The following is a 14,736-nucleotide window of genomic DNA, read 5'->3' as shown; positions in this document are numbered from 1 at the left end:
AGAGAGAAAAGTGGGGTGTAGATGAAGTAAGTAAATAAATAATACATTCTATGTTAAATGAGTAAAAAAAAAAGTTTAGGTTTGAGAGGAAAGGATTGCACATATTTTAATTTCTCCTAGACTTCTTTTTCTTCCAAACCAAGAAAAAAAAGGGGGGGATGTATGTTTTCCACTGGTTCCAAATTTGTAGACATTTTGCATCTCTGCTTTGGGCTTGTAAGTTGTGGAGCTGCTGCGTGCTCAGTTAACGGTTGAATGTCCTTCTGGAAGATGCATCCAGTGTGATGAAATCCTAATGAAATACATGTCAGCAGCGCAGAGCTGAACTCTTGCAGACCTTGAATAGTCTTGTCAGCGTTTGACAAACCCGGAGTGGACGGTGTTGCTGAGCAAGGGCCTCTCTTGCCTTCAGGATTGGCTTGCAGGGATTTTGTGGTTTAGCTTAGCTTTTTTTTTAAAAAAAATGCCTTTTTTATTCTTTCCCCCTCCTTAAATGAAGAAGCTACAGAAAAACACAACCAGGACTTCAGACAGCTAAAAGCAGAGAAGAAAGTACTTGAGAAGGAATTGAAGAAGGCGCAGGTAGAAAGTTTTGGTCCTTCCCCCCCTCCCTAATAAGATTAAAATAGGGGTTGTTGGTTCTGTATACTGTGGCAGTCAGTGTTATTAACTGTTGGTCACTCAGTGTCACCACATCTCTTAATTGTCTTTTTGTTCTGCAAGATAAAAAGTCTTTCTTTATAAACCCCAGTGAAGTGAAAGTTGTATGCCCGTTCCTTCTCCAGCTTTTCTGTAGATTGATGTTACAGGAAAGATGGGGGGAGCGAGGTGCATAAGAGTTGCTTTTCTGGCTTCTTACATGCTTTTATTGTGTTAGAAAGTTTCTTGATGCAGGGTTCTGGCCGCTGAGTATTTTGGCTGCCTACTGGTTGTCAGCTAGGCTTGGCTTATTGTTACTGTGTGGGCCAGAAGTGTGATGGCGGAGGTGCCATCTGTAGGTTGGTGCACTTACTAAAGTTCGGTGCCATCTGTAGGTTGGTGCACTTACTAAAGTTCAGGGCTAATAATACATTTTATACAGTACCAGTTCTGTGCATGAACTTCAGTGCAATCAATAGGTCTCTCTTTAACATAAGCTTTTCAGTTCAACAGTGTGACAATCCAGGAAGGGGGGATGTGATGGTATCAGCTCAGGAAGGGGGGATGTGATGATATCAGCTCAGGAAGGGGGGATGTGATGGTATCAGCTCAAGGGATATGACATCCAAGGCAAGGGTCACAGTCTGTGACGGAGGGAGAGAAGCGTGTTTCAGAAGGGTTGATTTGGGAACTGGCACAACTGCATGTGTTTATGGGGAGTGCAGGCAAACTGCTAAAATGTGTGGCTGCAATATTAGATCGTATCTATAAAGCATTTCAAAGACAGTTTTATGCAGGAAGGTAAATCATTTTCCGTGGCTAGTGCAGCGTTAGGGGTGTTGCCATTTTAGTAACAGCTGTTTTTCTTCCCCTCCCCCCCCCCAATTTAATTCTGACAGGAAAAGATTGACTGCTTCCCTAACAAAAAGCAGAAGAAAGGTAAGTGCCCCCTTGATTGATTGAGTGAATGATTGACTTTCCAGCCTTCAGATTTGATGTGACTCCCCCTGTTTTTTTTCCCTAGTGGTGAAGCATGCAGAAACCCAGAGTGAGAGAGAGTGGCCTGTAACAAACTTAGACAAAGGTGAGTATGTGTTGGTCTCCTTCCCCGCTGTTAGAGTTACGCCTAGAACCCGTGTCTTTGTGGCTGTCTTTACGAGCAACGCATCCTGCCTCTCCCCAGCTGCAGGGAATGGCTCTCAGTGGTCAGCAGTTAATAGAGTAAGAAAAGTAATGGCTTAAGTCCTTTGGAAAGTTTCCATGGACTATAGAGACTTCTGTGCACACAGCATGGCTTGTTACCTCCCCTCTGCTGGCAAAAGCCTCTCCTAGAGTCGCTGCTCCTGGGGACGTGGGAGTCCTAGGAACAGACGGCAGGGTGGAAGTCAGAGGTCTGCCTTGGGAGGGAGAAATCTGCAAAAACTCTTTCACTCTCCCCGCCCCCCCCCTTGTATGGCAATTTTCTGCTGGGTCCGAGCCAGTAGTCCTAATCCCATCTGAGCATTTACAGAAGGTTCCAAACTCATTAACAAAGAGTAAGTTGTCGAGGCGGGGTGGGGGGAGAGGCAGCAGCACAGGAGACTTTCTCTGGATTTTAAACCGCTGATCTTGATCTGCCGAAGTTGCTGGCTTCTTTCCAACACTGCCGGTGGATGGAGGTGGAAAAACGAGAACTCTAAAATCTCAGCTGGTTGCCCCTGTCTAGGACAGGGCTCTCAGCCCTAAGTTTCTGAGTCTAACTTCCTGGGCCTTTGGGGGGTCCCCCATGCTCCCCATTGTATGCCTGTCATATTATGTACTAACAACTGGATTTTCTTCATTGCTTGGAAGCCTGTTCCCCTAATAGGGCATTGTGGGTGCCTCAGCGGTAGTTGGTGTAATGCATACCCTTGCATCGGTCTTCCTTTGAAATCAGAAGAAGGGTGGAGCAGAGTGTGGCATTCACAAGTTTCTCCAAGTATAGAGGGCAAGCAAGTAGCCTATAGGAATGCAGGGGGGGGGAGTTGGGAGCTGCAGTGGAGTCTCACACTGTGGAGGAAGTAGGCAGGGTGGTGGTGAAGGGGTTGCAGCAGTCAAGGGGTGGATTCTGCACGGTGCTGAAATTTGCTGAGAGGTACTTTTGGAATTTATTCATTAGCCCCAGGGCTATTTTTCAGCTGGAACGCGGTGGAACGGAGTTCCGGCACCTCTTGAAAATGGTCACATGGCCGGTGGCCCCGCCCCTGATCTCCAGACAGAGGGGAGTTGAGATTGCCCTCCACACCACTCAGCAGCGCGGAGGGCAATCTAAACTCCCCTCTGTCTGGAGATCAGGGGCAGGGCCACCGGCCATGTGACCATTTTCGCTGAGGGCGATTTAAATTTTAAAAAACTCCCCCTCCTTATTCCAGCTGACCCAAAGTGACGTCATTGTGGAGTCCTGAGTTCCACCACTGAGTTCTACCACCTCTTTTCCCAGAAAAAAAGCCCTGATTAGCCCTATCCTTCCCCCCCCCCCCGCCCAATTTGGAAGTGAAAGTTTTGGGCCGCTGTCCAACCTTATTGCAAATAACTGGCTGATTGCAAGTCTGACTCCACGATGCTCGTAAGCAGCATGCTGTCTCCACAAAGCACTTAAAACGACAGCTGATCTGTTCCTTTTATTTTGCCCCTGCTTTCCAAGTCTGCAGCTTAAATAACAAGCAGAAGGAAGAAGGCAAATGATGCAATTTAGATTGACGTTGTTGGCCTGCTTGCAATTTGTTTATCACGCCAATTGGCTGAATTCTCCAAAGAGGCTCAAGGCCCCAGAGAGTCGTTAGTCACCAAGAGAAGAAAAGAGCATATTGGGATGCTTGCGTGTTAATGCTTTGCATGAAGCCGGAACCTCTGCCGAATATTTGTGGGAGATGTGCTTTCTGCGTGACCTAAGTTCGGACATTTTTGAATTACCTCTTTAGGGGTTCTCTCACTCCTCCATGAAAAGTTGTCAGTGTGTTTTTAATACACATTTGATATGTTTTGTTTATTCTCTTCCCCATTTGAGGAAGAAGACTATAAATGTATCACCTAATATCCTATCTCCCCCCCCCCCGGCCCCCACATGCTGTCCTGGGACCATGTGGGTACTGAATATCAGTTTTCTAACCATTACTTAAACATGGCTTGGCTGCCTTGAACCATGTGGAAAGGTGGGGATATAAAGGCTTTAAGAAATAAATAAATAAATATTAATTTTTTTTTGACAGAAAAAATTAAACTGCTGTTGGAGGAACTTTGGCTGTGTATTGACAGTTCTACAGGGAAAAATCACATCAACAAAAATGACTACTTCTTAGGTGAGATCAGGCATTGCATTTCTAGAATTACTTGGAAGTGGGTCATTTTGTCTGCCGCTGTTTTCCCTAAAAGAAAATATAGTACTAAACTTTCCCCCCTGCCTTCCATAACAGGTGGTTTTCACAATAATTCAAGACCTCATGGAAAAACAAGTACGTACCTCAAGAGCAATGCATTTCAGTAGGCTTTTAATATGAATACAGTTGAAGTACAATAAACAAAATTGCCTTGACGTTTGCTGTTTGTGGGGAGGGTTACAGGGCTTTGCAAGGACCGGTAAGGAAATTTCCTCTTCCAGCCTAACTTCCTCACAAAATGAAGAAAAGCTTTTTTAAAGCAGCTTTTCCTACACCCACCACTAGAGTTCAGAAGGGTGCTGCTAATCATTTGGCAGGATATGGTGCAATCCTGTGAAATCAGTGAGCTTAGGTCGGGGCACCTTAGCATAAGATTGCGCTGTTCATCTCTCCTTATCATGCATGCATTTCAGAGTAGTTTCCAGTTTCTTCTGAGCATAAAAGAAACTCTTTGACAGTTATGAGTGGTAAGACTCTAATCTGGAAAGTCGGCTTAGATTCCTCACTCCTCCGCTTACGCAGTCTGTCCTGACTCGAATCCTTCTGTGTGATTTCAAGGCAGTTTTGCATATTTAATCACAGACTGAAAAAACAGTACCCCGGTTTGTTGCTTTACTCCTAGCCTTGGCTTTGAAGAGAAGTACATCAGATTGGCAGAGGGGAGGGAGGGAGGATGCCGGGGCAGGAAGCAAAACATTGTGCCACTCCAGCAGCCAGCAGGGCACAGCACAAGCAAGATGCACTTCTCCACTGGTTTTTAGGGGGTTGTGTGGGGGGTTTGCCCTGTGTGTGTCTGTACCTAGTTCCACCTCCTGTGCTGAGTTTTTTGTGCTTGGCTCTGCCTCCAGCAACAGGCACTTCCTTGTGGCACCCACCCACCTCTCTCTGAAAATTCCGAAGGTGCCCACAGGCTCAGAAAGGATGGGGCGCCCTAGACTACAGCATGCATTCTGGGTAACAGTAGCAAACCCATTTTGAAAAACGTGTGCTTTTTGCTACCCTCAGCCTTCAGGAGGGAGAAAAAATTCAGAATGAAATTAAACAGTAGATAATCTTCTGTCCCCTAGAAGCAGTGCAGAACCCTCCACAGTTCAAGAGAGCTCGAGAAGAGAGGCCTTCTCATGGTTCTTCACCCGAAACCCGTACAACACAAACTTCTTTGACGTCCTTGCAGATAAAATTGGACAGCAGGCCTGCCAGGCATGGTGGCCCGATGGAAAACAAGGCCATGGAAACTGCTGAGGCCTGTGCCAGCGATAGTGCTGCTGCTGCTGCTGCTGCTTATGAAGGCAGCTCTCCAGACTTCGCAATACGGACAGATCCATCAGCAAGGAGCCCGGATCTTTTCAGCAAGGAGCCAGAAGAACCTGGTGAAAATCTGAGAGAGATTTTGAAGTGGGTTAGACCTCTCCCCCCTCTGCTGTCGCCCATACAGTTTTCACCTGGCACTACTCCAGTAAGTTCCAGAAATACTGGCATGATGTGATACGGGAGGTGGTTCTCATAAGCTGAAGCGTGTCTGCCATGGCTGGAGACACAGTAGTTAAGGGTTGTATGAAAGAGCCATTGTTGCCACTGGGGAGTGCTGTCTCGTAACCGCTTTACTAATGCCTCAGATTTAAACCTGTTTCCCAGAAGATAAATAGGACAGTAGAAATATGTGTATGCCCTGTTCGGTGGTGTTTCTGTAATATAACTTTCAACAGTCTTGGTGAGGGAGAGGAGATTATTGGTCTCCAATCTACACTAGAGCCAGATTTAAAGGATTTAAAAAGTTACACTCACTTGAATGCGTGCACCTTCAAGTTATACTTTTAGATAGTCCGAAACTTCATAGTTACAAATTCCAGCGAAGAGGGCTGTCTCAGTCTGTTGGAGCAAATACCAAAAGAAGTTTTCGGGCACCTTCCAAGAGAGCCAGTGTGGTATAGTTGTCAGAGCGTCGGACCTAGGATCTGAGAGGCCCAGGTTTGAACACATGCTCTGCCCTGGGCAACCTTGGGCCAGTCACTCTCTCAGCCTAAGCTACCTTACAAAGTTGTTGTGAGGATAAATGGATGAAAGGCGAATTATGTATGCTGCTAGATTTGGTTGCATCTTAAGCTCTTGTGGGCTAGAGCCCGCTATTGGATGCATGAAATGAAACCTCTAGACAACACACAGTTATGAATCGCGGGATTAAAAGGCCATGAAAATTCAGAAAATGCACTTTGTAATGTTTATAAAAGTCCTTGAGATAAGCACAGTAATCATTCTAGACAGCTGTAAATCGTGACAACTTACAGTGCAATCCAAAGCAGAGTTACCCCCTTCTGAGCCCACGGACTTCAGCTTTGGTTAGGATGGCGCTGTTGGTGTCCCTGGTTAAGTTCAGCTAGTTTTACCTCTTCTAGCTGGTGAGAGAGGTGTCATTTGATTTAAACTCTGGCTAATACAGTCAAGCCTGTTAAAGAATTCTAGTTCAACCATTATTGTTGGTATCGCCCTTTGAGGTTTCTCTGAAGAACGGAGACTCTCAGCCTGGCAGTGGGGTGTCTTCGTAGACTGAAGAGTTCTCCCATTGATTTCTGAACATTGCTATTTTTATGTCTCACATTGTATTTATTGATAGGAAATAGCTGCTGTGCTGTACACAGCAATTGCTCGTTTCTCATAGAATTTGCTGTGAATTGTACTTGCATTTCATGGCATTTTAACACTGTTTTTCACATTTTGTGTGTATAATATCTGCTGAGAGGTTTCATTTCATGCATCTGATGAAGAGGGCTCCAGTCTGCAAAAAGCTTTTTTGTTTTTCCAAACCTTTTCTGTGTTTGAGGAAGAAAACCAGACATTTTTACTTCTGCATTCATGGAACGAGTGTAGCAAGCAATCTCTTCTTGTGCAGAGACCTAAACATTCTGGGAGGGGCAAACCCTCTGCCCAAGAGGGCTTGTGGACCAGTTTAGTGTGTGCAGGAGTAAAATTTTCTCCTTCTGCATCAGATGACACTTCCATGAAACATTCCTTATACCTTCTGGATTACTTCTCATTGGAAGCCTGAGAAGCAGGGCAGTTTTATCTCAACTTCAGTATAACACCTATTGCCTTTACGTGTTTCATTAAAAATGTAGGTTGTAATGTGCTCCGCGAAAGGACTTGTCTTGGAGATTTCTGTCGGTTTAGAATCCAGCAAGTAGCTTGCTTGTGGAGAATCAGTCAGACAGGAGAATCAAACAGTTGGACTGAAAAATCTAGATCTGATTCTCAAGTGTGATCCTTCTTCCCATATCAGTCGTTCCCCACGCATGTAAGCCACGAGGCAGATCCTTCCATGTGTACCAGCATTCTGTAATGATTTCTTCTCATTGGTGGCACTCCATTATGGAACTTGTTCTGTGGAGAGGTTCAGCAGACCTTCTTGGTTTAGGTATTTTAAATAGAAAAAGTTGTACAGCCATACTTGGTCCAGGCAAAATCCAAAACCAGGATCAAAATCTTGCTTCCTAATTGCTTTTTAATGGACCAACCAAATTGACACAAAACATTGTGCAAAGATTCTATGGAAAAATTTGCTTTCTAACAGTCTGTTCTTTTTAAATTTTATAATATCCAGCCTGACAAAAAGTTCTGGTAAGCTCAGAAGTTTTGCATCAGTTTGGTTCATCTTAATTAAAAAAGAAACTTAATTAAAAAATGAAATCCAAACTCTTTTGTTCTAAGAGTTTGGGTTTCAAAACTATCTTGAGCTTAGAGCAGGGGTGGGGAACCTTTTTCCTGCTGAGGGCCAACTTTTTGTCCCGTGTGGGGAGGGCCCTTTCTGGGAGCGACATCACACGCGTGGGAGAAAGGACCCTTTCTCCCTGCCGCCACCGCTGCGGTCTGCTTGCGGTGGCAGCGGCAGTGGCAGCAGCTCTGTCGCCAGTGCCCCCCCCACTGTCACCGCCACTGCTTGCTCTCGCCGCCGCGGCACAGGCTGCTTTCGCCAGCACTGTGGGTTGCTCGTGGCGGCAGCGGGAGGCGCTGGCAACAGCAGGCGGCAGCAAGACCGGCCTGCTTTTACTGCTACCGCCGCCTGCTCTTGCGGTGTGGGAGCGCACGCCCCCCCCCCGCAAAGTGGGTAAGTGGGAGCAGGGGGGAAGAGTGGGATCAGGAGGGGATTCGCCCGCAGCTCCACCGCTCTCCGCGGGCCAGTACAAATGACTTCGGCCCGCGGTCCAGATGTTCCCCACCCCTGCCTTGGAGGAAAAGTTACTCTTATTTGAAGCTTCTGGTGTTTTACTGGCTTGTCTCCAACCACTTCACTCTGCCAAGTGTGCAGCCTCGCTCTTCGGAGCCTTTTTTATCAGAGGGAGATTCCTTAGGCCGGCAAAAGCCTTCAGCCCTGACTGAGCAGAGCTGACCGCATGGAGTCCATTGGGACCTTCAGGTAGCAGTGGGTTTGATAGTCACTTTATGCTGCCTTCATCTCTGATTGTTTTGCATTGGTTATATGACGTGGGTTTTAATGGCTAACTGCCTTTGAAGCTACTCTTGCTTCCTTTGTATAAAATACGTCGGGGGTATAATCTGAAGCTGTTTTTGTGACGATGTGAGCGAGGGGCAGTTCACAGATGCTGCCCTGCTCCTCCCAATTTCTGAAGTCACCCAGTGTAGAGCCAGAGTCGTTTTTACCTACACATTCTGTCTTGTGGAGCATGTCGCCCTGAAAGAGTTAAGAAAAAAGGAACACAAAGTTCTCAAAACATAGAAAGGGAATGGACAAAAGAATTAGAGGTCTCAAAAATGAAAAAATAGGTTTATTTACAGAAATCCAAAATGAGCCACACCTTAATCCATACAATAAATAAATGTTGGAACATATATACAGGTATTACTTCAGTGAGAACGAGAGCCAAGTTGTGGCTCCAGTGCATGTTCATTTCGAATTTTTTTCAATGGCCGTGGTTAAACATGTACAGTAACTTCGCTATGTACTGTGCTAATGTGTATCACTCTACCAACTGTTGTCGTTTCTCTCTTTAAGGATATATTGATTGGAGAACTAACAGATTCCAGTGATGAAGAAATGGACCAGGATGCCCAAATGCTTGAAAGCATTTTTAAAAATTATGATCCGAGTGCACCAGAGCCTGACATTGTGTCCGAAACGAATCCAGCAGAACTGCAGAACAAATACAACTCTTCCAGTGTAAATAACGAGAGCAGTGATCCTTGTGAGTCACCTGGAAGACCAACAGCTGTAAAGCACAACAAGTCAGTGCTATGTTTGGACCGTCTGGTGGCAGCCTCAGGTTCCCTTAGTAAGATAGGTGCCAAATCAAAGGATGGAGAGAAGCAGCTAGAGGAAAACTCTATGGAAAGGGACACAGAAATAGCAGTTCACGGTATAGAAAACATCACCAAAAGCACAGCTGATGTGACCGAAAAAGAAAACAAAACTTTGGTGCATGACTTAATGTCTGGTAGTTGCCTTCAGGCACATGAGAAAACAGCTGAACCAAAGCATGTGCAGGAAGTGGTAACAAGTAGCTTTGAACAAGCGCGAAATGAGCCTAGCGATTTAATGAAAGAGGAGAGGGAGGAGGCCACAGGAGCGGTAGAAGCATCCGTGTCTTCTCTCATAGAAGATGATCGGCCGTCAGCTTGCAAAGGTGGCAGTTCTTCACAGCAAGCTGAAGAGCCTGTTTTAGCTACTAAAAATACGCTGGTAGTTCCTGACGAAGATGGCCCCAGCAACATGATCAAAGCAGCGGAGATGAAAGAGGGCTCTGTGGACATCCAGACAGAACCTGATTCAGGAAGAGCAAGATCTCTTACTGAACACACAGCACCCGAACAAAATAGAACAGAAGAATTCTGTACACAACATCACGGTGAGCCAGAGTTCACGGACAGAAAAATGAATCTTGACCATTTTAAATTTCATTCTGCAACGGATCATCACATCGATCAGGCGCAGCACCAGTGCATTGAGGTTGCACTCATGCAGGGCGTTGAAAAAGATAACCGTGTCGCCGATGCATCCCTCAAATTGTACCAGGCAGAAGAAAATTACAGCAGCAAAGACAGCGAGTGTGATGTCTACAAACAGACTGAATTGGCAGATGTTGATGCTTTGAGACCAAAATTTAATATTATACAGGCAGTTGGTGAATGGGAGAATTCATTGTCTTGTACCAATGAAGTGATCCAGACTGGGAATGAATGCAGCACTGCTCCTTCCACTGCTAAAAATGAAGAGGGTGATAAACCAAAAATTGAAAGTGAAAAAATTGTAAGCAAAAATAAAACAGCTGGAAGCATTATAAAGGAAACCCTGTCAGCGGCCATGACAGAAAATTGCCTCCAAGTGGAAGACCACCACAACAAAAAAGATTCCATTCGATCGTTGCAAGGGGAGCCGAGTGACAGGAATGTTCCTAAGTTACCAGCCCAAGTGTCTGTTGTCACAGATTGTTTGTCACAACCTGAGGGACCTGTTGGAACTAACCAGGCAGCCCACGAATTGGAGACCATCACTGGAAACGCTTCAGACCTGGAGAAGTTTAACGATTCAGATGAGAAATTGGAACGTAAGCTCATAATACATAACATTTCAAATAGTATTCAGTCTCCTGAGGTTATGACGGAAGAGGAATGTCTTGAAGAGGATAGCAGTGAATCTTTGAAAATCACCACAGCGGGAACCGTGCAGTTGGCTACATCAAGGGAAGGTGAAAAGGGAACCGCTTCAGGGATTGTGCCTGAGAGACCTGCACAGTCTTGTTTGGGAACTGGAAATTCACAGTGTGATGGAATAGGCGATGTACTGTCTCAAGAGATAACATGCCAGAATGACAAGAGCCCCTCACCCGAGACAAGGGAAAGTGCAGTGCAGGACGTGGAGCGCTCTGTAACACACGAGTCTGTATTGGAAGAGAACCCTAATGGAGGTTCAGCTCAGTCTATGCAAGATGCGTCAGAGGCAGAAAATAGAGATCCCAGGGCAGTCATCCCTGTCGCACTGACAATTGGTTCCAAGTCCACAAACCTTCCTGCTTCCAGCCTGGAGGTCAAATTTGAGGTTTCAGGCAGAAATGGCCAAGGCACTGGTGAGACTGCCTGCGTGCAGTCTTCTGACTCGCCATGTATTGCCCCTTCAACCCGAGCCAATCACAATGACCATCATAAGTCTGAAGGTTCAGAAGAAAGCCGACACAAGCTCCTGGATGATTGCAGTTGTAATGATCCAGAAGAAGTAGAGAGCAAAAGAGCTGGAGAACAATCAACCAGCAGTGAAACCCAGGCAACAGTTGATGTTAGAGTATGTTGTGAAGCAAAAGATAGCAGAGAGATTTTTGAAGCACCCAGTGGCAACGATGCTAGCACAGTGCATACTTCTGCAGCAATCCAAACCATTTTAAGCGATGACAGGGGAATGCTTACTACTTGCAAGGAGAGAATAGAGAACCCTTCAAGAAACTGTATGGTAGAACATCCTCTTAATGCAACAGTGTCTAAAGAAATGGATGAACTATTGAACAGTGAGGCAAGGTCCGAAGAGGCGGATGAGATTAAGACCCCAGATGCTGCCGTTGGTGTGATGGATTTGTCCGCCTCCAGTTCGTCAGAAGAAGAATATCCACTCAGAAAGGTGAATCCCATGAAGCAGGATTCAAGGCATCTAGCGCCGCTAGATACCATCCAGAACAGCCAGACACGTGGACCACCCAACGCAATTGCGTCTTGTGGCATTCGTGGGCTTCCGTGTCTTGCAGAAGATGCATCTCCAAAAGATGACCAGGCCACAGTACACATTGATGACACTGATGCTGTTGAAGTTGCCACTGCAAAGACATTGGAGCAGTCCGGTGCAGCACCATGTAGCAGTGAAAACAGCTTCTCGGCATTGGAAGCCTCTAACTCAGATGAGAAGCAAGCAGACAAGAACATTGCACTGATGAACAGGGCACTGGTGGATAACAAGGAACCTGCCTCCAGGAAATTGCCTGCCACTGATCTAGAGCTTACTGGTGATGTACTTTCATCTGAGGCAGAGCGCAGCGGTACTGATGTTGAGACCTCAGGAGCACACTCCACCTTTCCTAAAGAGAAATGGGGTGCCAGGCAAGAGAGGGACTTTACTGCCTTGGGGTGGAGCTCCAACGTGGCACAAAACCATCTCATATCCCACCCTGTTGATGGCAGCACTACTGCATCCTATACAGAAGAAAACCATGTAAAAAACAATGGGGAAGTTCTTGCCGCTTTGACCAGTGAGAACTCCATATTGCCCAACTCAAAATGTTCCAGCACTGAACAGCAGGAAGTTGTTTCTCAAAAATCAGAGTTGTTTGTTGAGTCTTGCACGGGGAAGGGAGCTGAGCAGGTACTTAAACCATCAGAATTTGCAGTTGTCTCAGCAAAGACAGGAGCTGAGGGTGGCTGTGGTAAGCTTCTCCCAAGAATACCAAGCCGCAAGGGGAAAAGGAAAAGTCGGCAGGACTCACTAACTGAGACAATTGTAGCAAATGCAGATACTTCCACATCAGCAAAACACTTTCCTAAAACCCTAAGAAAAATTAGGCAAGAGATGGGACCCCCGTTACCTCCCTTACTCCCACCTTTGATAGCTACACCTCCGAGAACTATGCAGCCTGTTTCCCCAGTAATGTCTTCCTCTAGCCAATCGTCTTTGCCATCCCCACTCAGTGAACTGATTTCTCCTTTACGTGAAACTCCACTTCCTCCTCTGATGTCTCCGCTGTCAGATACACCAAAACACAAACTTCCTGCTAAGCTTACCGCTTCATCTCCATTTGAAACATTGATTGGCGAGAGAACTCTGTCTTCCCCTCTTCAGTTTTGTGCCATTACGCCCAAGCACGCCCTTCCTGTCCCGGGCAGACTTCCTCCATCTGCAGCTGGCAGTGCTGCTCCCACTGTGCCTCAGGAAAACTCAGTGAAAATTTTGGACAGTATGTATCCTGAGCTATCTGCCCGAGCAATAACACTCAACATCCTGAAAGGTAATATTCAGCTCAGTAGATCCTCTTCTCTAGATGGCAAAAATGTCCAGCCCTCTGTCCATCAAATAAGCGGTTTGAAGGAAATTGCTTCTGCCTCCACTGCTTTTGTTAAAACAGGGTCCACTTCGTTTTCAGAGCTGCCATCTTCCAATGTGAGCAAGACTGGGAAAAGGATGTTGGCATCTCCAGCTATGCCAAAAAGTGCCAAAAGGCTACGGCTAGATAGCGAATTGTTGAAATCGGATCTTGGGAAGGAAGAACTTTCAGCTAAAGGGGTGGATAGAGGCACCCAGAAACTTGTTGATGAAACTGCCTTAGGCAGCGGGGATACTGTTCTGTCAGTGGCTGATTCCAGATTGCTTTTGCCAGCGGAAGAAATTGATCCTGACAGCAGGACTGTGACTGTAGCACTGGAGAAAATTTCCGAGTCCTGTTTCGACCTATTCCCTGTTATACGTAGTCGCGTCCATGTAGGCAATACGTCAACTGTCCCAATAATGAGAGATGAAGAGAAAGAAGTTGTCTACGAGTTTGGCGTCGCAAAGAAGGTCAGTGACGTGTCTGTTTTTCTCCATGGCTTCTCAACGAGCTTGTTCTGTGACCAACGTAGAAGCAAGCGGTGCAAAGCACAGAGTTTTTTGGGCTATTTGTTGGAGTAATAGTAGCACTAGAGGAGTCATATTAGAGGCCTTCTGTCTACAAAACTAGAGTGTAGCAACCTTTGACTTGATCTTTTAAAAATACTTAAATATCTGGAGGAATTCGTTCTTGTCTCTTCTGAATTACGGCTTCCCCCCTTCCCCCCTAAATGTGTTGACTCTTCATTCATTCCTGGGCATCGCTAAAGGCTCTCATTTTTTAAAAAACAAGCTCACTTTTAAACATGCTTTACCTTCCAGCACCAGATCATCTGTTCCACAAGTCAGTGCTACAGGGATCTTAGCCTCTCCTTTCCATGAGGAAGGAGTTTGGTGTCGTGGTTAAGAGGGGTGGGACTCTAATCTGGAGAACCGGGTTTGATTCCCCACTCCTCCACTTGAAGCCAAACTGCCCCACAGTTTGAGAACTGTTAGTTTAAGCCCGTATTGAATCCTGCAGGTTTCTTTTGTTAATGCCTTGCATCATTATAAGATGGCTCCTTTCACTGGAAGAAAGAATCTCTCCTAGCAAACTAGATCAGACTCTGGGTTTAGCAGTTTTGATTTGTGAAAGCTTCTGAAAATAAGGTAGCCCATGGCCAAGGCACACTGAACCTTTCCCAGATCAGTTCTATGGGGATTAGTGGAGATTCACACCCTGTGCAGTTTTGTTTCTATTCTCTGCTTTGTGCTTCAAGCCTCTTAATGCCACTGCCCACCTATTGATAGATACAGGGGTGGGTGAGAGCACAGGAGATGCGCTTTCTGCTTCTGACTTCCTCTGCGTCCAATGCTCAGCAGATTGATCCTTGTAAGCGTTGCCACTGGTGTCATTTCCTTAGTCGTCTCTCCTCCCAGCTCTCTCCTTTCCTTTCCTTGACTTTCTCCTTTCCTTGTCTGCCTCCTATTGCTACTTTCTCCCCTCTTTTTTTTAACGTTGCAAGATTTCATCACCATTTTTTTTCATTGGAGAGGTTTTTTGGAGGGAGAGGAGATTTAAGAATACCCTTTTAAAAACATTTTCAGATTTTTTTCTGCAAACCTAGGAGCAGAAAAATTACCATTTTTGCACAT

General features: G+C 45.8%; 1 protein-coding gene across 2 annotated transcripts in view; it reads left to right on the top strand.

The window, feature by feature from the left end:
* ICE1 (interactor of little elongation complex ELL subunit 1) overlaps positions 1-14,736 on the top strand; it is a 48,264-nt gene that overhangs the window by 21,577 nt on the left and 11,951 nt on the right. Inside the window, exons 8-14 of one of the 2 annotated variants that reach the window (XM_054984939.1) lie at positions 500-582; positions 1,539-1,578; positions 1,664-1,723; positions 3,867-3,956; positions 4,071-4,109; positions 5,102-5,490; positions 9,040-13,572. In XM_054984939.1, coding sequence (XP_054840914.1) covers positions 500-582; positions 1,539-1,578; positions 1,664-1,723; positions 3,867-3,956; positions 4,071-4,109; positions 5,102-5,490; positions 9,040-13,572 — 5,234 coding nt within the window. Of the gene's footprint in view, positions 1-499; positions 583-1,538; positions 1,579-1,663; positions 1,724-3,866; positions 3,957-4,070; positions 4,110-5,101; positions 5,491-9,039; positions 13,573-14,736 lie in introns of those variants that run through there. The other variant, XM_054984940.1, reaches the window with a different exon arrangement.

The sequence above is a fragment of the Eublepharis macularius genome, chromosome 7, assembly GCF_028583425.1.
Source record: "Eublepharis macularius isolate TG4126 chromosome 7, MPM_Emac_v1.0, whole genome shotgun sequence".
Classification (NCBI taxonomy): Eukaryota; Metazoa; Chordata; class Lepidosauria; order Squamata; family Eublepharidae; genus Eublepharis; species Eublepharis macularius.
Note: the sequence above shows the minus strand (reverse complement) of the source record. Positions and strands in the feature narration are given on the sequence as shown.